Source organism: Lissotriton helveticus, chromosome 8 (assembly GCF_964261635.1).
Source record: "Lissotriton helveticus chromosome 8, aLisHel1.1, whole genome shotgun sequence".
Lineage (NCBI taxonomy): Eukaryota > Metazoa > Chordata > Amphibia > Caudata > Salamandridae > Lissotriton > Lissotriton helveticus.
The window spans coordinates 1,487,786,339-1,487,809,781 of NC_136069.1; the positions used below are offsets into that span (position 1 = coordinate 1,487,786,339).

The following is a 23,443-nucleotide window of genomic DNA, read 5'->3' on the forward strand; positions in this document are numbered from 1 at the left end:
ATCCTTCTGCCTTAATGATGGTGGTACTCTGTATGTCTGTAAGATGCTTCTGATTATAACCATCCAAGAAAGCCTGCTAAAATGTTTAGGCTGTTATACAAGTTTTGAAATTTTTAACTGAAATTCTCAAGAGATTGCTCGTGGCAATTAACTTTGAATATGTAATACAATAACTAAATTAATTAAATAACTGCCTGCGTCTATTATGGAGTCCCGTCAGTTCTATTCAAATGTGCTAGGTGCTAATTACTTAAATGCGTTGCAGAGAGAATAAGGAAGCTCTTTCAGATCATCAAGTATTACTTATTTTGTTCTGCATTGCTGTTGCAGAGCTCTTGGCCTAAATAATCCTAACTCGACTTAATTTATTCAGGAGGTTGGGTCTTCCTGTTGCTATTCTTTATTTTTAGTGCATGGTTTTAAGATTGGTGTACCTAAATCGGATCTCAAATGTGTGAGATGGCTGTCAATTATTGGTCCTCATTGGACAGCTAACATGGTATTTGGCCACCCCGATTTCCACCTCTCCTATTGGCGGAGAAAGATTTGTCAGAGGATCATTGCCTCTATGGTAAATTCTTACACTGCATCACTGATTACGAGCTACATAAGAAAAATAAATTTTTGATAATGTGGATATATTTCTCATGAGGTTGCTCTTCTGATGCCTACTATTCCTGTTGCTTACATGAAAAGAAATTTAGGAATCTTTTGCGATTCAGCAATAATATTCAAAAAGAAAACCATTTGTGTACACAGAATAAAAAAAATGATGGTACTTGTTAAAAAGGCAGATTACATTTGCAAATCGTTATTTTAATAAATTGTTTAGATTGCTTAATACACCCAGCAAGGGAAAGAGTGTATTTTTAAAAATTGTTATAGCAAGGTATTTGGCAACCCATGTAGCGTATGTCTGACCATGTAGGTTGGGCACAACCCAAGGTATTTGGCAACCCGTGTAGCATATGTCTGACCATGTAGGTTGGGCACAACCCGGACTCCGTGATTGAATGAGTCACTCCCTTGCATTCATGGGATTTGAGATAGCGTGCAGTAGAGTTGCATGCCCTGCAGTGGCTTGGTTTACTTAAGAATACTCCAATGACCAGAGTACTAAAGTTAAAGCTAGCCGTGATCTCGCTCTATAGAAAGAAAGAAGTTGGGAAATGTGGGAAGAGCCACATCCAAGCCTCACACAGGATGTGGGGAGTGGAGGGGTGTTGGAAAAAAACCTTAACAGGATACACAGGTTATTTCTTTCACAAAAAGTTTCACATTAAAAAAATGTCGAAATGTTAGTAGTTGCAATGAAAAATGGAAGATTGGTGTATACACATTTTTTTTTAAGAACTATTTAATTATGCATTTTTATAACTATCTTTAATTTTACATAAAACGAGACAACACTAATGAGGAACACATAATGGAATCATGTTCTAGCTTAACATGCCTGCAAATATCAGACAGAATGAACTGTTGGTAAATGTTGCACATGTCGCAGGCTTACCTATCAACAAAGGCATGGTGAATTACAAAAATCGGATCATTGGCAGACCCTTGAACTGATGACATTGAGCCATTCATAAACACATGCAGAGAATTATGTAAAGCACTTATTGATCGGTTTGCAATTCCAGTGCTTGGATTGGCGAACCCTATAAGTGAAGAAACAAAATATGGTGTAAGCAAGTAAAATTTTGTTTTTACAAGACAAGATGCAATGAGAAATGTAGCCTTATAACTTGTCACCAATACAAATATTTGTCAAAGTAGTTCTGCTTGGCTTCCAGTGACAGAAGTTAGTGACACACTATGCGAGAAAAGCCTTCAGCGATGACTATCTAATGGCAAGTGCACATAAATAAAAGACATTAAACTATTGACAGTAAGACAATATAAATACTTGAGTGAGCACTACTTTTTCCTCATTGCTTTTTGACTGAACTGTGCTTACATACTCATTTTTGAGTCATTGGTAATATACACAAGCCTCTTTTGTAGGTCAAAGGTAAGAGTACTATAGTAACCTAATCTTAAAATCACTACAGCTCCTCCTCTTTAGGAATGGAATTCAAGAAAAGAAATTAGAAGATTGGCAACAATATGAACCTGTTGCTCAACAGAACATGTATATATGGTCCTAAACCACAACAATTTGTTCTGGTATATGTGTTGGAATCTTAGATTAGGTCTATAACTAACTACAACTTACTGAACCAATGAGGGTTCCTTTATCTAACATGCTCTCTAGAGCAAGCTGTATTGCAGTTGCTCACATAAAAGAATCAAGCTATAACCAACAGCTTTAAGACCTTAGCAAGCAGAATTTAACAGTACAAAACAGAAGGCCAATCCTAGCAACACTGAGTCTTGAACAGAAAGAAATCTACCACAGCATCACCATGAAACTGAAAAAGTTGGCAATATGAGTAAGGGAGATTAACCCCTTCCATGCCGGCCGTCCGACGTCACGGTGGGCGTGTGCGGAGGACGGCCGGGGGCCGTCCGAACCACGCCCATGCCATAAATCACCCGCACCGCGGCGGAATTTTCGCCGCGCTCAAGGGGTTAAACAGGACCACAAAGCCTCCTACAGTTGGTTCAGTCTGGATCTAGCACAACTGAAAACCTCTCGAACATCAATGGGATAAACACTGGCAGAAACAATTTCTAAGAGGAGGATTAGAGGCTACAAAAAGCAATATGGGGAGTAAAACATACCTTGCAAGCCAAAGGAACCAATCAAAATCTACCAGGAAATGATCAATCCAGAAGTAACTAAAAATAGAACCACCATCTCCCACTTAACAACACTGTATATATTTAAACAAGAAATTATATTTGCAATTGAACTGTAAAAACAACCTCCAAACATCAACCTACACACCTCTAAAACTGCCCCCCCCTTTCAACCATCATAAAGCGACTCATGGAACTAAGTCCTGCTATTTATATAAAGCCACCTTTCCTTTCTCGAAAAACTGATATGACCCCAAATACACACCTCACTTATGGTTATACACTCTGTTAACAAAGCATGTCATTATTTTCCCACACCAAAAAGCATTGGCCAATGTTAGACCCGTTAGCCTTTGGGTGGCCTTCAGGACTCTGCACACTTTGTCACTGCTAACAAATGCTAAAGTGATTGTGCTCCCTCCTTAGAACATGGTAACATTGGTCCATTCGCAATTGGCCTATTTACTTTAGTTAAAAGTCCCTAGTATAGTGGTACTGCATGTGCCAAGGACCTGTAAATTAAATACTACTCGTGGGCCTGCAGCACCGATTGAGCCATCTGCTTAAGTAGCCCTTTAAACATGCCTCAGGCCTGCCGTTGCAACCTGTGTATGTGCAGATTTAAACTGCCATTTCAACTTGGCAAAGTAAACATTCTTGCCAGGCCCAAACTTTCCCTTTTAATACATAAAAGTCAACCCTAGGGTAGGCCATGGACAGTCCAGAGAGCAGAGTGTGAGGTCTTTAAAAAGTAGGACGTGCTTTTATGTTTTACATGTCGTTGCAGTGAAAAACTCTTACATTTGTTTCACTACTGCAAGGTCTACCTCTCCTGTAAAAGAACATTGGAGTTAACTTATTACATTTTAAAAGTTTAATTTCCAAATTAAATTAGGTAAGCATTTAATAGTTGGTGTCTCTGGAATCCTCATTTAAAATCCTAACTGATGGTGAAGTCAGATTTTAAATTACAAGCCTGAAAATGGCACTTTTAGAAACTGACATTTTTCTGCCTTAGCTATTTAGTGCCTGTAGCCTGTCTCTGGTAGCTTAGGTGTGTCTGAGTGTCCCATCACTGCCAGGGAGGAGCTGTGCACAGCCCCACTTAAAACTGAATAGGCTGTGTCTTGAAACCACACAAAGAGCTACATACCCCCTGTAGTTAGTCTGGAGTCAGGAAAGAGAAATCAGGATGCCTAGGGACTTCAAAGGGAAATCTCTAGAAGCTTCTCCTCTACTTTAAAGACACCCTGGGTATAAATACTGAACCTCAGACACCAACATTTCCGAACACTTCTGACCATGTGGAAACTCTGCCAGGAAGGAAGACTGCTCTGCTGCTGAAGGCCTGTCGCCACTCTGATGGACTGCACTCTGTTGGACTTCACTCTGCTAGACTACTGCTTTGCTGTGCTGCTACTTTGCTGTGCTGACCTGATGCCGGCTGCCTGGGTGAGAAGGGCTGGACCTACATCTCTTAAACCCAGAATCTCATAGTGATTCCAAGGGCTAGTTGGCTGGCCTCCTGACTTGAGCCTGGAAGGTTCCAACAACCTTGCCCAGGATCTCTACCATTAGCTAGTCTACACTGCAAAGAGGTGCCACCCTAGTCCTGGACCCTTGGAAGTTGTAGTAAGGTGCTCTGCCAGCCTGTGTGGACCCAGCAGAACCAACACATTTCCAAGCAGAACCAGCTGAACCAGCATATTGCTGCTGGTGCATGGATCGGAACTGCCGCAAAGACAAGCATTGCACCCTGACACCACATCAGAACTGCCGCTGCATGACGCATCCTCTGCGTTGGCCCTTGCTCCCTTTTCACCGGCAGCCTCAATTACTACACCAGACTCCCCATTGCAGCTCCTCGGAACTGACACATAACCTCGACTGCTCGACACATCCCCTACTCAGGAATTCGCATTCCAAACCCTTGTCAATGGGATATTCAAGGACAATGCAACAGGACCTCGCAGCGCAGCCTCACCACATCTTGGAACCAACTAGTTACTTCAGCTGCACTATGCATCTTCAATGTGGACCTGTGCAACACTCAGCAAACCAGAATTGAAGGTACTTTGTTGAGTTTGCCCCAGTCTCGAGTGACCGGATCTCCACAGTTGCCGCTTTGTCTTTTGGTGCTATTTTTACTTAACCCTTTTAAATTGAATATCTACGGTTCAAATAACTGGAATGTTGTCATTTTGGTCTTGTTTTATTTAATAATAATTACTCTATTTTTCTAAGTCTTGTGGGCTGCTTTTGTGGTGCATTGTTGCTGTGTTACTGTTTGAAGTGTTGCATAAATACTTTACACATTGCCTCTGAGTTAAGCCTAACTGCTCTGTGCGAGGGTTGAGCACAGGTTAATTTAGGTTTTTATTTTGTCCTGACCCTGAGAAGAATTGTGGTTGCGGTTCGAGATGGGTTTCACCCCCCTCAAACAACAACCCAATTTCTTACATCCGAACACCTGGAATTTCCCAACAACTGACCACTTTCAGATCTACAATACTTCAACAAAATCCAGGAAAGAGAAATCCCAAACCCCCTATACAAATATGCAGAACAATTTCAGTTGTTTCTGTTGACATTCGATGAGAGCTACAGCCAACATGAGTGATAGAATCTGACTTTGAAACCCAAATAAAAGTTGAGACATTCATCATACTTAGTAAAGGCCAAATGATCTATTAGACACTTCTTGCTCCCTCCACAGCTTAGAACGCTGTGGAGCATTATATCTTGCGATTCAAACGGACTGTAAAATAGCTTTGAGGTTAGGAGTACCAAAACACTGGATTAGCACTTTGCTCTTTGATCACATTCAGCAAGTATGCTCTGGACAAACAGGATGCTCCTCTTGTGGAGCCCTAGGCTTTGTCCTCCAGTGGTCTTTTTTCTTCCCGCTATGGATGAAATGCTACACGTGACCTCTTTCTCCGTAGCTACAAAACCAAGTCTTTTTTCCAATGTACACCCTCATCCGGCTAGAAACCATCCAGTATTAGATATGAGAGCAGGTGATCTCTCATGTCCATTCGTCAAAAACACATTATTTGATCTCTGGGAGTGCAGAGTCCCTAACTTTGGAATCATCTGGATCACTTCCTTAGAGTATCAAAAGGTGATGTCTAGAGCTTTACAAAACACACAATAAATAGGCTTGCACTTTCTAATCACAAAGATTTATAAAAGGTATAGTGTAGATTGCACTTTAATAAAATCGCAATCACATCACAGATAGATAATGGAAAAATCAAGTTAAACTGAGGAAGCTTGTTTTGTTCTCAATAAGACTGTATCCTTTTGATTAACTTAAGAACACAATCCTGGTCAATGATGGGAGTCTATGAAAAAAGTGGTTCACAGTACAAAGTAGGCATATCATAGAATAGGAAGGTAACCACTTGTGTGAGCTGCATGCAGTTTGGACATAGCACAAATCAAATAAGAACCGATTCTCTCAAGCGTATATTCAACAAATAATTCTGGGTTGAGTGAATCACAGTTAAGGCCACAGAATAATGACATAAATAATTTTACTGGACCATTAAACATCAAAGGTCAGTGTAAAAAAGGCTGGTAAAACTGTAGATAATTTGTTAGTTACTTAAAGTAAGACCGCAAAAAACAGCACAATTCTTGTAAAAACTGACAACTGTTGTTGGAAAAATACCCCTTTGTGTGTTGTTTCACCCCCACTATTTTGCTAATTGATTTCTGGATTTTGACTCTGCACAATGGGACACTGCTGTCCACTGTATGCGGCTGGCCCTTAAAAACGTGTCAAATTGGTGTAGACCTAATTGGCATATTTACCTTACCTGTAAGTCCATAGTATATGGTATAAAGTGTACCCTGGGCCTTTACGTTAAAGGTCACTAATGGACTGCTGTACTCATTGTACCATGACCAGAGTGACAGTGCAAAACACGACTGCGAGCTTGCCACTATAGCCTGATGAGTTTAAAAACTGAAAATTCAACCTGTCAAAATAACCCATTTTGCACAACAGGCACACTCCTTAGAAATATTACTAAGTCACTCCTAAGTAGGCCTTAAATGCCCAAAGAGCAAGAAGCATGGTCTTTAACAAGCCCCTAAAAGTTATTTTCAAGGTTGGAGAGTTAGCTGTTTCATAGGAAAGCATTTGGATAGAATATTACATTTAAATAATGTTTTCTCCTCTTAGAAACCAGCTACAAAATTCATTTTTGGACTCCTTAAAATATTTAGTACATGGCAATTCACTGGAAAAATCGGATTTGTGTGAAATGTTTAACAGAAGGTGCTTTAGAAAAAGTCTGTAACCTGTAGAAGCCCAATTGCATGACTTTCAAACTACCACCTAGGAGCTGAATAGCTCCTTGATGAGCCTCCTTTGTCCACCGTGTGGAGACAAAGGCCTTGGCTATGGGAAGGTGTTCTGTTCCATTGACTGGATGACTATCTAGGCAGTGGCCATCAATTTAATCCACTTCAAGGAGGCCTTTATTGTCACAGGCAGATGTAGCTAACCTGCCCCTCCCTTACCCCTTTAGACACCAATCCCAGTGAGAGAGGAGTATCCCACACAACCAGATTTGAGTGACCAAGAAAAGGAATAGCTAGTTCACCTGATCAAACTTTGGGTGGGCACAGGAAGTCGGCACAGGGGAAGAAAGGTTCTATCATGTTGGATTTAAGGAGGAAGGGGCACTGTGGGATTGGTTTGCAGTAGGGCATAAAGGAACTGATGCAAAAGTAAGCAGGGTGACTCCCGGGAGCTTTGGTTAGAGAGGGGCCAGGCATCACCCCCAACTAACAGATAAAGTCTGGCATAAAACTGACAACTTGGTCACCCTCTTCAGAACACTAATGGACATGTGGAAGATTAAAGGACAGCACCTGCTGTTGAGACCCGTTTTGAGATCCCTAAGGTCTGCGCCTGCTCCCACTTGTACCCAGGACTAACAAAATGAACTCCAATGGTCAGGTGGCTGAACTCCTATTAAGCTACAGAAACACAAAAGATACGAGACACCCAGATTCCTGGAAGTGCCCATCTGACCAGTATCCACTGGACTTGAACAGGATCCTGCTGGTGGCTTCCGTTGGAGAGAGTCCTGACCCCCAAGTACTGTTTCTGAGATCCTGGAAACCTAGGCTGGTGTCAGAATGAATGATTATTAGTCTTACAGAGTGCAAACTTTGCCCAAAGACGTAAAGGTGCTTGGGATAAAGCTGGCGGTAGTAGGAAGCACAAAAGAGGGGCTTAACAATTACAAAGTGAACAGCCATGTTTTTAAGGCCTTGCAAAACAGAAGGTGAGAGTCTTGCACAGAGATCGATAGCGGAAGAGAATTCCAAAGCTTAGAGGTAGCAACAGAAAAAGCTCTACCCCTCTCCTCCACCTGGCTCTCCTGAAACTAGGAACTACCAACCAGTTGTTGCTGGCAGACCACAGTTGTTGTCTGCTACGTTCTTCTCTTGTTGCTAAAGCCCTCCTCTGTTTCCAGCCACAGTTTAATCAACAACACCATCCGAGGAGTCCTGATTTACACCAGATACCTCTGGGATGTGAAACCTTGAACGTCTCCTACGGAAGCTTTTCCCATCTAAGGGCCAAATTACGAGAATTTGGCAGAGCTGTGGCCCTACGAGAATTTGGCAGAGCTGTGACCCGACGGTGCAAATCGTCGCACCACCGCTCCACCAAAGCTCGCCCTGCAAACCAGCCAGATTATGACTTATTTGTAGTTTGGCGGTCAGGCAGCATGGCGGTTCCCATTTCGGTGCCCTTTAAAAGGCGCTGGTGCCTCTTAAAAAGGTACTGCAATGGGAACGCCTCACAGGGTTCCTGCACTTCATGGACTCGTAAGTCCATGCCATGCAGGAGCTTATGTGCATGCACACGGGGGGCACATGATGTGCCTTCCTGTGTGCATCCTTATATGTCTGAGGCAGAGGAGGGCCCTGTAAGTTCTCCTTTGGTTCCTCTCCATTAGGCTTTTTATGGCAGTGGAACCACTGTGAAACGTCTAGCAGAGAGGAAACTCATATTACGTTTGGCAGAACCGTGGCAATCCCTCCAAGCATATTGCAGGCTCTGCCAGGAAACGGCAGTTCCCTGGCAGAGCCAGCGGTCCTAGTGCGGTCCAACTACCTGAGTCATAATCGGGCAGATAGACTGCTGGATCCGCCATGCCACCACGAGTCTGGTGGTCCGAGGACCACCAGACTCGTAATCTGACCCAAAGTGGTTTTGCCGAGGCCCAATCTAGATGCCGGAATCGGTCAACGTCAAGCTCCCTTCTTTTGGGGGCTAGCCCACTGCAGGCTTTCACTATAGACTGTTGACATCGGAAGGTATCTCTACCACCAGGACACACCTGGTTCTTGTATCTGACCTCTCTCCATTATGGTTGGCCTGAAAACGTACCTTTGACCCAGTCTAGTGTGACTAGTTGCACATTGTTGGTACTTAGTACTTTTTGGTGCAATCTTTATTGAAAGCATTACAAATTCATGTCTCCGGTTTCACGATAGATTTTTGTTTTCTGGTACCATTTTGTTTAATTATAGATTGGAGTGGGGTTTTGTTGGATTTATGTTTTCACCTTTTTAACCATATTGGTACTTTGAAATGCTTTACACATTTTATTAAGTTAAACCTGTCCGCTCTGTGCCATAGCTGGCAGGGGTTGTATTCAGGTTTAAATTACTGAAACCTTGGCTTAAGAGTGCCAATATTACATGTAATGGACTGCCATTCACCACAACTAATAATTAACTTTCTCGCAACTGTAATTCAAGCTTAGTCAAAGACAAAAGAAATATATTTCCATCAATTGGAATACATTTTCAAATAGAAGATTAATTTACCACGTGGTTTTTGATACACTACTGAAAAAAGGTTATCCAGGTCAACATAAAACATCAATTTGTTCTCCAACTGTTAAGAGGGAAACGTCCCTTGCATGGTAGTAGACATGAACCCCTGTCCTGGGAGCCCCAATTGTGGTGAAATCTGGATCGTCAGTAATGATGTGGTGGTGGCAGCATAGCATTTTTACAGTAAGCGATCAAGCAAAATAGCCAGGAATTCTGACCTGCATCATGAGAGTGGGGCCTACTGGCCAACTTATGGAAATCGCCCTTGCGGTGTGCTCAGTTCAACCTTGGCCTACATCAAGATAGATGATGGGAGACAGTATGTGCATGTTTGAGTATACCGTACTGATATGTACATGAGCCAAAGTGTGCTGCAGTGCATGGAGTCAGTACATGCATGCTTGAGTGCCTCATACTGGTATGTACGAGTTGCTAAGTGCTACAGTACATGGAGGCAGGGCATGAATTATTATAGGCATTATGTTGGTATGTATGTGCGCCCAGGAGTGGTACAGAACATAAAGGGCTACATGCTTGTTTGCATGCATTGCTCTGGATGCAGGAGTGTCTGAGTGTTACAGCACATGAGGGTCTATGAGTGTTACAGTCCATATTGGGAACTCCAGGCCATGCTGGAGGCACATGTGGTTGAAGAGCCCTCCCCCCCCCCGACAGATTTGTGGATTGCTGCATTCCTCAGATGGATGGGACACACAGTAGAGGACAGAAGGGGCAGGCCCTTCAATACTCTTTGAAGTGGCTCTTTGATTCTGAAAGGAGGACACTCTCAGGAAGGAGATTGGGTGGATAAGGAAATCATAAAGAGTAGGTTTGGGGCCCATGTAACATTTTGATGCACATATCCCTGTGGCTGATATCCAGATGTGATCATCTATTTAACTCTCATGACCTGTGTTTTAGGTTATCAAATTTAGAGGAACTCCTGCTGTGATTGTCTTGCTTTACCTCCAGTGCGATGTGGAAAAATAAATTTTGCCATGTTCTGTGTCCCTACGTGTTCCCCATCTTATGCTATGTGTGCATGATTAATATGCATATGTATCCCCCATGTTTGATTAAAGACGCAATTACAGTTGTGTCCATCCCTAGTATGCCAGTTCCCAGTTCTCGTGAATACTACGAATATCAGGCCTATGTAAAGTTACGTTGCCACGTTTCTCAGTGTGCACGTTATTTCATTGTAAAGTCCCCGTTTCCAGGCCTCAAAAGAGCCCGGACACCAGATTCAGCTCCTGTCTCCTGAGCCCTCGCTGAGGAGCGATACAGCCCCCACCTGTATCCTCGACCCTTCACTTACTTCCTGCCTCGCAGTGCCCGGCTCGGCCTGGCTCTGCCTACGAGTCTGCCAAGAGTATGTTATGATTCTAGTTATCAGTCCAGCCCTCCTTCTCTGCATTCCTAAGCTACTGAACCGCATCAATAGTTCCCGTCATCGTCTAGCCTTTACGTCTCCATGTAAGAGAAATACTGTATTAATGGTCATTTAATATTCCTCAACTCGCACTACATGTAGAATAATGCATGCTCCAGTCTTAGAGTCTGTTAGCCTCTCCCCTCCTGACTTTTAGTTTATATCAACATGTCCTCTAAACATTAGATACTAGATAGGGTTTAGGTACATGTCGCCCTGACTCTCCAGACTTCAGTCTCTACTCCTAGCGCAGAGTTCATAGCCCCCAGCTTCTCCTAGTAACACGTCATTGTCAGTTTGCGCGCACCATTAGGTCAGAGGTCCCGGCTCCTTAGGTAGCCCCCTCCATGTTTCCGCCCCATTTATGACATATTCTGTTACGTTTACATCACATGTCCATGTATACGCCTCTTGTTACACCCACTTTCACCCTTATCTTTCGCGACTGCTATTGACCACACCCACTGCTCCGCCTACTGTATTCACTGTAATGCAATTGTTTTAGTATATATGCTTGTGCACTGTTATTAAATGTTACGCCGATTCCTTTCCCTTGATCCTGCCCCCGGCAGCGCTGCCATCCTATTCCTGTGCAGGTTGTCCTGTTCCTGTCCTTTATGCTGTATTAAACCTGCAAACTCCTACTACCTCGAATCTTGACTCTTATTTATTGAGCTATCTGTTATTGCTATGTCCAGTCAAACCTAGATCCGGTATTATTTATTTATATACCACATAATGGCGCCCGAACAGGGACTTGCCCTTTCCCCACGCGCCGGTGAAGCCACGCCGGCCCCCTGACCCTCTGCAGCCGTGACGGAACCATACCGTGCACGTGCAGATATTTCTGCTTCAAGTATCCCTCAGGCCCACGGAGGAGACGGAGGTGGCGGTCCAGCATCCAGACGAGGCGGTGGAGGAACGCGGCGAGTCCCGACCAGAGCCCAAGCCGAGAGTCCAAGGTCCGAGGTATCCGGAGGCCCACCCGTAACTGAAGTCCGAAGTTCGTCCGTCCGGCGTCGAAGCAGTCCAGTCCAGTCCGAGGCCTTCCGTTCTTGCTGCCCGGTGAGTACCGTTGCTGGGGTAGTATCTAGACAGGGTAAATGTAATTGTCTCTGGTCCGTGGGTTTTGGTGGTACACAGACCCAAAACGAAGTGTCCACTCCGGTGGATGCGGGTCCTGACGTGTCTCTTTATGAGACCGGTAAGTTTCGTACTGTTTTAGCAGTGCATCTAGTTTCTGTTCTAGTCAGTTCTGTTCTCGAGAAGATTCATGTATTCTGTTTTCAGTATTCCAGGTAGTATTCTGTTCGAACTGTTATTTCAAATGTCATTCATGTATTTTAATGTCGTGGTACGAAAGTGGTGTAGTTATCGTGTTCATTGTGTATTGTGTATTGTGTCTAGATTACAGTTCAGTCATGCCTCTATTTTCCAAACTACGTCAGTTGAAAACTAGAAAAGGTCTGTTAGAAGCAGCAGTTCCTGTCCCGCCTAGGGACAGTCCAGGTCACTTTATGTATCAGAAGCATGGCATAAGTGCCATATTATATCTAGATTTATGGGTAGAGTATACCAAACAGTTAGAAGAAAAGTATAGATGGCCCGTATCAGGTACATGGGATGCCGAGTGCATCATGCGAGTAGAAGAAGCATTATGGAAAAAGAAAGCCAGACAGTCACAGAAAGATGCCATCGAGTTATGGCGCAAAGAATCTCATAAAAGAACCGAAAAAGAAATCAGAAAGTCAGAACTAAGTAGAGAATCCTTAGAACGAGCCCAAGAAAGGGAACTAATCGAGATAGGTGAACGAGTTAAAACCGAACAGTCCGACAGACAGAGGAATGCCCTTATTAAGGGTATGTACCCTCTTCTTGCCGAGGGCTTGCCAAAAGCAACCCCGGAGGCATCCAGTAATTTTCCGCCACCATTAGTTCCGACCAAGCTACGTCACAAACCGACCGCAGCTGATATTTTTATTTCGTCCTATTTGGACGACACAGTCCCAGAATATGCAAATCCTGTTCCGCCAGCTCCTGTAAATAATGTAAATCCTGCTCCTCCAGTCACCGGAGTACCTGCCACGGTACCCCCGGTCCAGCCTACATTACAATTTCCCGCCGCGCCAGTACGAAGAGTATCAGTCGACGATTCTAGTTTAGGGGCCGCAGGAGGAGGTCCTCCTGGTACCCCGCCGCCACACCAACGTGTAACGTTAGTCGAGTTACATGAACGTGCGTTACAGCGTACGCCCAAATATAAGTCCGTTGCAGAAATCCGACGAGCTCTTACTGAATGCCGCTATGATCCAGTTGCAGGTGATGATAGTACAGTTATATATTCCATCCGTGTAAGACGGGTGACCGGGTATTTGGACACCCTACCGAATATGAAAGAAGATCTAGACAGAATATATCGTTTCATCCGTACAGGGGATGATCCAGAAAGTATTGGCGAAGCCATGTCTCAAAGGAAAGCTGAGATCCAGCTCATGTTATTAAAGTTTCTGATTAATTGTTTAATAAGGGAACAAGATTATCCGACCAAAGATCCGGCCGAAATGAGAATCCTGACAAGGTGGAGTGATAATATAGCCGAGGGTAAACACAGAACTGTCAGTAGTATAGAGAGTATGTACAAGAAAATTCGTAAGGAAATAATAAAGTTACACGAACAACGTAAAGCAGCACAAGTAAGCGAGAAAGAAAATGACTCTTCTACAGAAGAGGTAGAGGACGAGAATCCCACTAGAATAGCGTACGTAGGTAGAACTAGACTTTCCGACCGACATTCACGTCTAGACTACAAGAAAACTGTCCCTCATCCAGTACCAGAACAAGGTTCTCTAGAACAAGTATTTCAAGCTACCGATCACATTCTGAAATCACAAATCGGTTACAGTGAGTTAAGTACTATGCATGAACAAGAACTAGCCCGATCAGCAGTCCGATGGGCTACTGATTCTACCACTTTTCCAGACGAAATAGTGGCACAAATGTTTCTGAAACTGCCCCCAGCCGAGCAACGACTGGTGGGTATGTATATGATCCAGCACCTCATTACTCTGTATGAGGGTCAACATTCTGATCCAGGTCCGTTACATGATGTCCTGAACGAGTTACTCCAGTATAGATGGAAAGGTCTAGGTACCGATTTAATTAGTGTTATTCTAGAACAGCGCCACAAATATAGAACGTTCCTGAACCCGCATTTCGTTCATGTCTCACCCCCAGAAAGTAAACCCTTTTACATAGATAGACAGAATCCGTTACGAGAAGTACACCCAGTCAGGACAACAGATGGTGAAATGCAAAGAGTATTTGTTTACACCCCGATTACAAAAATGGAACTCTTAGAGATGAAGAAATTAATTCCCTGTCATGACAAAGATCCAGCAGGGTTCCACCGAGAATTAAAAGACATGCTCCGTATGGGAGAATATACGTATCCAGATATTATTAAAATGCTAAAGGTCCTGTTGCCCGCAGGGGTATATGAAAAACTCAAGGAAAAAGAATGGGAGGTGGGAGAGAAAAAGATCGATTGGGCAGTTCTAGAAGCTGAAGATAAGATACGAGTACCAGGTACCGGTCTTGGAGAGAAATGTAAAGAATTACCAGAACTGTTAATACAAGTTTTGCCCAGATTATTAGCCACTAAAAAGGAAGACTGGGATGCAATCTCAGCCTGTAAACAGAAACAAGACGAAGACACTAGTGATTTTTATTCTAGATTTGAGAAATGCTTTATTATAAACAGTGGCTTGAAGACGAGTAGCGAGTCATACCCTCATCTTTTTGTTACTAAATTAGTCGAGAATTCAAGTCCACAAGTTAAGAATTGAGTTTTGAAAGTCGAAAGTACCTGGCAAGCTAATACCCCGTCCCAGATGTTACAGATGCTTCAGTATCACCAGAATAGAATCAGAGAAGAGCAAGATCATGAAAGGAAACGTATGAAAGACACAAAAATGAAAGTATTAGTTGCACAATCTGTTCCTCAAGACAGTCAAAAGAGGGGTCCGAATCAAGCCAGTCATCCTGCAGTTCCCGTTAAAGGGACCTGCAATTATTGTAAACAGCCAGGTCATTTTATAAACGAGTGTGCAGTTCTGAAACATAATATAGCTACCGGTAAGACTAAAGAAAGACCACGTCCGCCTAGACAAGAACAAGTTTCACAGACTTTTCAGCCACAGAATGCACAACAGACAGTTCCAGCACCGCAGCCTATTGCTGCAACACAGCATGTTACACAGCAGATGTATCAGTATGCTCAGACAGAGTATCCAGAGTATCAGCCATATTCATGAAACAGCCTAGAGAGGGAGGTAGGCTTGCCTCTCATCGAGATACCTGTAGATCAAGAAGGTCCCTATGTTCATAGTCAAGTATTAGGGAAAGACAGAAAGTTTCTGATTGATACAGGGGCAAGTAGGACCACTATAAGTCACGCCGAAGTTCCAGGGGCTCCGCTCTCAGGCTCTAGAAATGTTTCCCTTAGATTTTCAGGAAAGCCTATTGTAAACGAGATATCTAAACCAGTTACTCTAGAAGTAGGTCCATTGTCCCGAACTACTGATCTGTTACTTACGAAGTCATGTCCAGAAAATCTGTTAGGTATTAAAACACTGAAAGAATTAGGTGCAGTCATATGTTGCTCCCCAGAGGGAATACGATTGTTTCTACGTGACTTCAAGGGTCACTATGTATTACGAGATTTTGATCCAAGATTGTCTAATGTTCCGCCGCATCTATGGGCGCAAGGTCCAACTGATGTAGGTTATATGCAAATCACACCCCATCGTGTGACTCTCAAACCAGGTGTAGTGTTACCACGAATCAGACAGTACAGATTGCCACCTGAGGCTGTAGCAGCCTTATCCAAAATTATTGACGAGCTCATCGCTCAAGGAGTAGTTGTAGAAACTGACTCCAATGTATGTAATTCTCCGATCATCCCAGTCATGAAACGTACTGATCCAAATGCACCCCCAGTATATCGATTAGTGATTGACCTTCGAGAACTCAATAAATGTATTATTCCCCAGTACCCAGTTGTCCCAGATATCTCTTCCCTACTGACAGCCATTGATTCCGAAGCCTCATTTTTTACAGTCATAGACCTCAAGAACGCGTTTTTCAGTGTCCCCATTCATCCAGACAGCCAGTTTATTTTCGGATTTTGTTTAAATGGAAGGAGCTATATGTTCACACGAGCTCCTCAAGGTTTCACAGAAAGCCCTAGTATTTACAGTCAAGCACTTAAGAGACAACTAGACAACATTCACATGCCAACTGACACTGCCCTGCTCCAGTATGTCGATGATCTACTGATCACAGCCCGTTCTGAACGTGCTTGCGAGCGAGCATCACTTACAGTCTTGTATTTCTTAGCAGAGATGGGGCACAAGGTGTCCCCTTCGAAGCTTCAATTCTGTGTCCAGCAAGTGATCTATTTAGGCCACTTACTGTCCAAGAGGGGTAGGCAGTTGACACCTGACCGTATCCAGTTAATAGCGAGTCTTCCTCAGCCCAAGACCCAGAAGGAGGTACGTGCTTTTATCGGCCTTACTTCTTATTGCAGACAATGGATTCCTCAGTATGCATTTCTAGCCAAGCCACTGATACAGTTAACGACACAGGAGGCAGCCGTATCGACTGTCCTCCCTTGGACATCTGAACATACACTTAGTTTTAATGAGTTAAAGAAAGCTTTATGCCAAGCTCCAGTTCTAGCTACACCGAACTACAGTAAGCCTTTTACACTTTTCGTCACTGAACGCGAAGGTACAGCATTATCTGTTCTCACACAAGATCAAGCAGGACAATACAAGCCCTGTGCTTATTTTTCGAGCACACTAGATCCTGTAGCCCAGGCTCTGCCTGCGTGCCTCAAGTCAGTTGCAGCCACAGCACTAGCTATCAGACAAAGTGATTCCATAGTATTAGGACACTCCTTGACAGTACAAGTTCCACACTCCGTGGAAGTTCTTTTAAATCGAACACAGACTCAGCACTTGACAGTTGCACGTTTAACAGGTTATGAACTGACACTGTTCCAGCCACACATAGAAATCAGACGCTGCAACGTTCTAAATCCCGCTACACTGTTACCGTCAGTTATTTCGAATCCTGCCACACACGACTGTGTGGAAGTAGTTAATATTATGACAAAGCCAAGACAAGATCTGACAGATATTCCATTACCAGATCCCGACCTGACACTTTATGTGGATGGTTCATGTATGAGAACAAGTACAGGAGAACTAGTAGCCGCGTATGCAGTGACTACTGACACTGAAGTTATAGAAACACATCGTATTGACACTCTGTCCGCTCAAGCAGCAGAGCTAGTTGCTCTGACACAAGCCTGCATACACGCCAAGAACCTGAAAGTCAATGTTTACACAGATTCACGTTACGCATTTGGAGTCGTACACGACTTTGGAGTCATCTGGCAGGAGAGAGGTTTCATGACTTCTCATGGAACCAAGATTCAGCATGGTCTCCTTATTCAAGCTCTGTTAGATGCCATACATTTACCGACATCTATTGCTATCATGAAGTGCAAAGCACATACGAAAGTTACTGACATTATTTCCCAAGGTAATGATCTAGCAGATCGCACAGCCAAGCTTACAGCACAGACTCCAGACATTCCAGTTAATCCGACACAGACACATACTCCAGATCCGACTACCTGTATGACAGTTAAGGACCCCACTCAAGATGTCATAGATATCCAGTTACATGCTACTCCCGATGAAATCAAGAAATGGTCCGAACAAGGAGGGGTCCAGACAGATCAGGGATGGGTAACGAAGGGTAAAGCCACATGGTTTCTCCCCGACTCTATGGTTCAAGTCATTATCAATACCGCACATAGTCCAGCACATTTAGGAGAAAAAGCTATGTTAGATAGTATCCAGAACATTTGGTTCAACAAGCATTTACGAGCTGCAGCCAAGCAGAAAGTCCGTACCTGTATGATATGTTGCCAGTTTAATCCAGGTAAAAGTGTTCCGGTGGAACAAGGTGGATTCCAGCCCCCTGACCACCCTTTTGAAGTCCTCCAGATGGATTATATTCAGATGGAGCGATGTCGAGGTTTCAAGTATGTCCTCGTAGTTGTATGCGCTTTGTCCAGGTGGACAGAGGCATATCCAGTCCCAGATTACACAGCCGCGACCACTGCCAAGCAGTTGGTTCGTGAATTCTTCCCCCGCTACGGACTCCCTAGAGTCGTATATTCTGATAACAGCCAGCCATTCTCATCCGAGCTTATGAAACATATTTCCCTGTTGTTAGGGTACCAGTGGAAGTTCCATTGTGTACGCCATCCTGAAGCAGCCGGTCTCGTAGAGAGACATAATTAGACCCTGAAAATCCGCATCGCCAAAATATGTAAAGAGAAAGGTGTAGACTGGCTAGTAGCTCTGCCAGTCGCTTTGTTTTATATGCGCATGGTCGCACATTCCAGATCAGGTCTGTCTCCGTACGAGGTCGTATTCGGCCGCCCCCCTAATATGTGGGGTACACCTAGACCTCGAAGTATTACAGATGTTTCAAGTAATATGCTGACAGATTACCTAGCTTCCTTGATGTCTGCCCTACACTCTTGTCGTTCACAGGTTGCCGCCGCATTTCCAGACAATACCGAGGTGGCACCGCATGAAATCGTTCCCGGATGCATGGTTCTTGTCCGGAATTTTGATCGTTCGAGTCCGCTGGAGCCCCGCTGGAAGGAACCAAAGCAGGTCCTCCTGGCCACCCGTACTGCCGTCAAGCTGGAAGGCAGGAAGGGCTGGGTCCACCTGTCTCATGTGAAAAGATTTTACGGACTAAAGACTGTTTCAAAGAACATTTCCGAGGATTTTAAGGATTGCCAAAGTACTATTCTCAAGGACTGTCCCGCAAAAGACAATGATACAGATTCCTCCCTGTTAGAGAAAACTCCGCAGCAGGAGTATAAGCTAAAATTAAGGTCTAGTAAAATAAGTCAGCCAGTTTGATTGTCTAAGTCCTCCCCTAGGTGAAACGGTTAGACCGGTTTCTGACATGTATATAATAGACCCCCACAGAGAGAGAGTTAGTGAGAACTCTAAAAGTTGCACTATTATTTTATGTTTTCTGCTATATCTCAGCCTTATGATTACCTGCACATGTTATGCATTTTATTTGTATTTTCCAGTTTCTCATGTAAATAAGTCTGCTAATGCTACAGTAGAGCACACGTTTAGTGATCTGCCTCCTCATGAACTCTCATATCGTCTTGCTATGCGTAATAATTCCTTTATCCGCATGTTACATTATTCACACCAGACCAGCAATGCCACTAATTGTTGGGTGTGTGGTCGACTCCCCCCTTTCCAGACACCGAAGGGAGTTCTGCCACTCTTTCCTTATCCATTTTCACATAATGGTTCGTGTGGAGCATGGTCCACGTTAACGTCATCCTCAACAGATATGTCTTTTCTTAACAGTACATGTTTCCCAGGCAAGCAAGGTCTTCCCCACAGAACAGGGTTAGATCTAGAAAATGAAGTTTACAATTTGGGTAATTATTCTTCGAATTTTATGGTCCTGAATGTTCAGTCTGATACTACTCCAGACTTACCTGCTATATCAGTACTACCAGTCAAAGGCGAATTATGTGTCCGAAATAATGGTTCCGTACATGTAGGCCATAGTGATTGTACTACTATTGTCAAGTATAGTGACAGTAGGAAATCTATTTTCAAAGCTTCACGTCATTCTTATTTTGTTTGTGGTCAGACCGCATATGTTCGTCTGCCCCTCGATTGGGAGGGAACCTGTTACATTGCCTTCCTACTGCCACCAGTTTTTCTAGCCCCACCTGACTATCATAGGAATTCCCACCTAGTACATACTAGACACAAAAGAGACCTCCCGATTGTCGATTATACTGAAACTGCTCTAGAACAATACATAGATATCAATAAAGGTGTCTTCCCCTACTTAGGTACTGTCGTGAATAGTAAACTGATACGTAGATTAACGAGAACACTTGAAGCAGTAGTGATTGAGACTACTTCTGCTCTAGGTAACTTAACCGAAGAGCAATCCTTTATGAGAATTGTCGTGCTCCAGAATCGTCTCGTCCTTGACGTCATACTGGCCGATAGGGGCGGGGCATGTAGAGTCATCGGATCTAGTTGCTGTATTTTCATTCCTAATAACGCGCCGTCTGTTTATTCAGCTATAACCAGACTCCATAAAATTGCCCATATGTTACACCAAAATCCAGGCACCTGGACATGGTCCGGTTGGTTCTGGAATATAATTTCCGCCTGGGGATGGAAAGTATTGTCATTTCTGGGTATTGCAGTAGCGATCATATTCAGTTGCTGCCTCTGTATACAATGTGGCCCTGCGATTTGTGGCATTTGTGCTACCTCTTGTATTCCTAGTCCCAAGTCCCGTTCTAAATCCCGTTCCAAGAAAATTCGAGACGAGCAAATGATACTGTATGAAATGATAGATGGTATCATGAATATTGATGTTTCCTGATGGAAACGTAGTGACAAGGAGGGAATGTGGAAAAATAAATTTTGCCATGTTCTGTGTCCCTACGTGTTCCCCATCTTATGCTATGTGTGCATGATTAATATGCATATGTATCCCCCATGTTTGATTAAAGACGCAATTACAGTTGTGTCCATCCCTAGTATGCCAGTTCCCAGTTCTCGTGAATACTACGAATATCAGGCCTATGTAAAGTTACGTTGCCACGTTTCTCAGTGTGCACGTTATTTCATTGTAAAGTCCCCGTTTCCAGGCCTCAAAAGAGCCCGGACACCAGATTCAGCTCCTGTCTCCTGAGCCCTCGCTGAGGAGCGATACAGCCCCCACCTGTATCCTCGACCCTTCACTTACTTCCTGCCTCGCAGTGCCCGGCTCGGCCTGGCTCTGCCTACGAGTCTGCCAAGAGTATGTTATGATTCTAGTTATCAGTCCAGCCCTCCTTCTCTGCATTCCTAAGCTACTGAACCGCATCAATAGTTCCCGTCATCGTCTAGCCTTTACGTCTCCATGTAAGAGAAATACTGTATTAATGGTCATTTAATATTCCTCAACACGCACTACATGTAGAATAATGCATGCTCCAGTCTTAGAGTCTGTTAGCCTCTCCCCTCCTGACTTTTAGTTTATATCAACATGTCCTCTAAACATTAGATACTAGATAGGGTTTAGGTACATGTCGCCCTGACTCTCCAGACTTCAGTCTCTACTCCTAGCGCAGAGTTCATAGCCCCCAGCTTCTCCTAGTAACACGTCATTGTCAGTTTGCGCGCACCATTAGGTCAGAGGTCCCGGCTCCTTAGGTAGCCCCCTCCATGTTTCCGCCCCATTTATGACATATTCTGTTACGTTTACATCACATGTCCATGTATACGCCTCTTGTTACACCCACTTTCACCCTTATCTTTCGCGACTGCTATTGACCACACCCACTGCTCCGCCTACTGTATTCACTGTAATGCAATTGTTTTAGTATATATGCTTGTGCACTGTTATTAAATGTTACGCCGATTCCTTTCCCTTGATCCTGCCCCCGGCAGCGCTGCCATCCTATTCCTGTGCAGGTTGTCCTGTTCCTGTCCTGTATGCTGTATTAAACCTGCAAACTCCTACTACCTCGAATCTTGACTCTTATTTATTGAGCTATCTGTTATTGCTATGTCCAGTCAAACCTAGATCCGGTATTATTTATTTATATACCACAGCGAAGTGAGGAATGGGCAACCACAGAACACAAACTTCGGAGACAGCAAATCACATTTGTGTCTGGAAACAGATTATAAATGGGGAAATCTAAAACTGTCAAACTGAAGCTGTACATCAGCATGGGGAACCTCTGCATTAGTCTTGCCAGTTGGGACCAGGACTGGGGATTGAGGGTCTGCTAGTTGCCTATGCTTGGTGAGGAGATATCACCCAAGAAAATCAATAACACTTGCTTTGAGCCTGTATCACTAGCTCTGCCAGCCCTAAGACCAGAGGATTCTGAAGGAGAAGGAGATCGCCTGGAGAGAGCAAGGTCTAGTGGGGATCCTGCTGGGTGGGTCCCAGGAATGGGGTATGAGATTTGGGTCAGTTGGGACCGCTGCACCAACTGGGCTGTCTGCCCCTATGCACCAATCAGGCTCGCTGTCCAGTGGGGGCTGCAGTGAAGAATGAGGATCATCATTCTCAATGCTGCACTGTTTCAAGGTAGGGGTTGCCACCCTGAGCAGCACAGGGACCTGGAGAAAGCACCCACCTTGTTTGTGCTGCTATTGACCCTCCTATACCAGGTGGGGGGCCACAGTAAATATTGAGGGCAGCTACCAAGTTGCAGAACTTTACAGCGAGAAGGGCCATGACCCAGGGTAGTGCTGAGCCTGGAAGGGGACATCGCCATTCGTATGCTGATAAAACCCTTGAATGTCAAGAGGGGGGCTGTGGGGTAGTGGAAGGACCATCACCCGGAACCAGCATGCAACCGAGAAAGTGAAGGAGGCTGTGACCTACTACAAAAAGAGCAACGATTCAACTACCCAAATCCGGGACCCCCCTCCCGCCAAGACCTCCTACCAGTCATGGAGAGAGACTTACTGCATGACCAGAGCAGTGCCACAGACATTTGCCATCTCAACCTCAGCATTCTGACTTTGCTCAAATGAGAGCGGCCAAGACTGACTGCCAGGCTGTCGGGCCCTGGGGAAACTTGCTTTGTCTGATGCATTATAGAATGGGTAGACGTTTACTTTTGCAAAGCCATTGTAGAACTTTTAAAAATTGAACTCGCCAGCAATACCTAGCTTGGATGTTGTCACTAGGGACTAGGGAATAGCCATGATCATTGGAAGCGCAAGTGGGACTTGAGAGCTGAACAGGGTAGCACTAGTGGGCCTCTCATTATAAGACTGTCAATTGTTTGTGGATTGCCATATTGCACTTAGTGTTAGTAGAGGAATATTTTTTTTTCATAAGAGCACGCATTGGACTGAGTAACCTTTTTTGGGGTTGCTGAATGACTTGAGTTATGAGCCTGTGTTCACCCTACACCAACCTCCTCCCTTAGAAGACTTGAACTGCTTGTCCAGCGCTACTACGGAGTGTGAAGTGCTCAATGGGTACTAGGGCCAGTTGCTCAGAGCCCATCGAAATGCAAGGCCCTGGGACATCATGAGTGAAAGGCTTCAACGACCACGGTTTGGTCCAGTAGTGCCTCCTTGCCCAGTGGCCCTCTGCAAGGGGTTTTGGCACCCATTTTTCATTCTTTGACACAGTGTTTGAAAAAAATGTATACATCTGATATGCACAACATACTCCAATCCAGTCTCAAATCATTTTACATTGCAGAGACATTTTAAACAGTTAGCAGAG

At 44.1% G+C, this 23,443-nt stretch overlaps 1 protein-coding gene across 1 annotated transcript in view; it reads right to left on the bottom strand.

Annotated features, from left to right (window-relative positions):
* TYR (tyrosinase) overlaps window positions 1-23,443 on the bottom strand; it is a 263,092-nt gene that overhangs the window by 132,012 nt on the left and 107,637 nt on the right. The window contains exon 3 of the mRNA XM_078658428.1: window positions 1,511-1,658. Coding sequence (XP_078514554.1) covers window positions 1,511-1,658 — 148 coding nt within the window. The remainder of the gene's footprint in view (window positions 1-1,510; window positions 1,659-23,443) is intronic.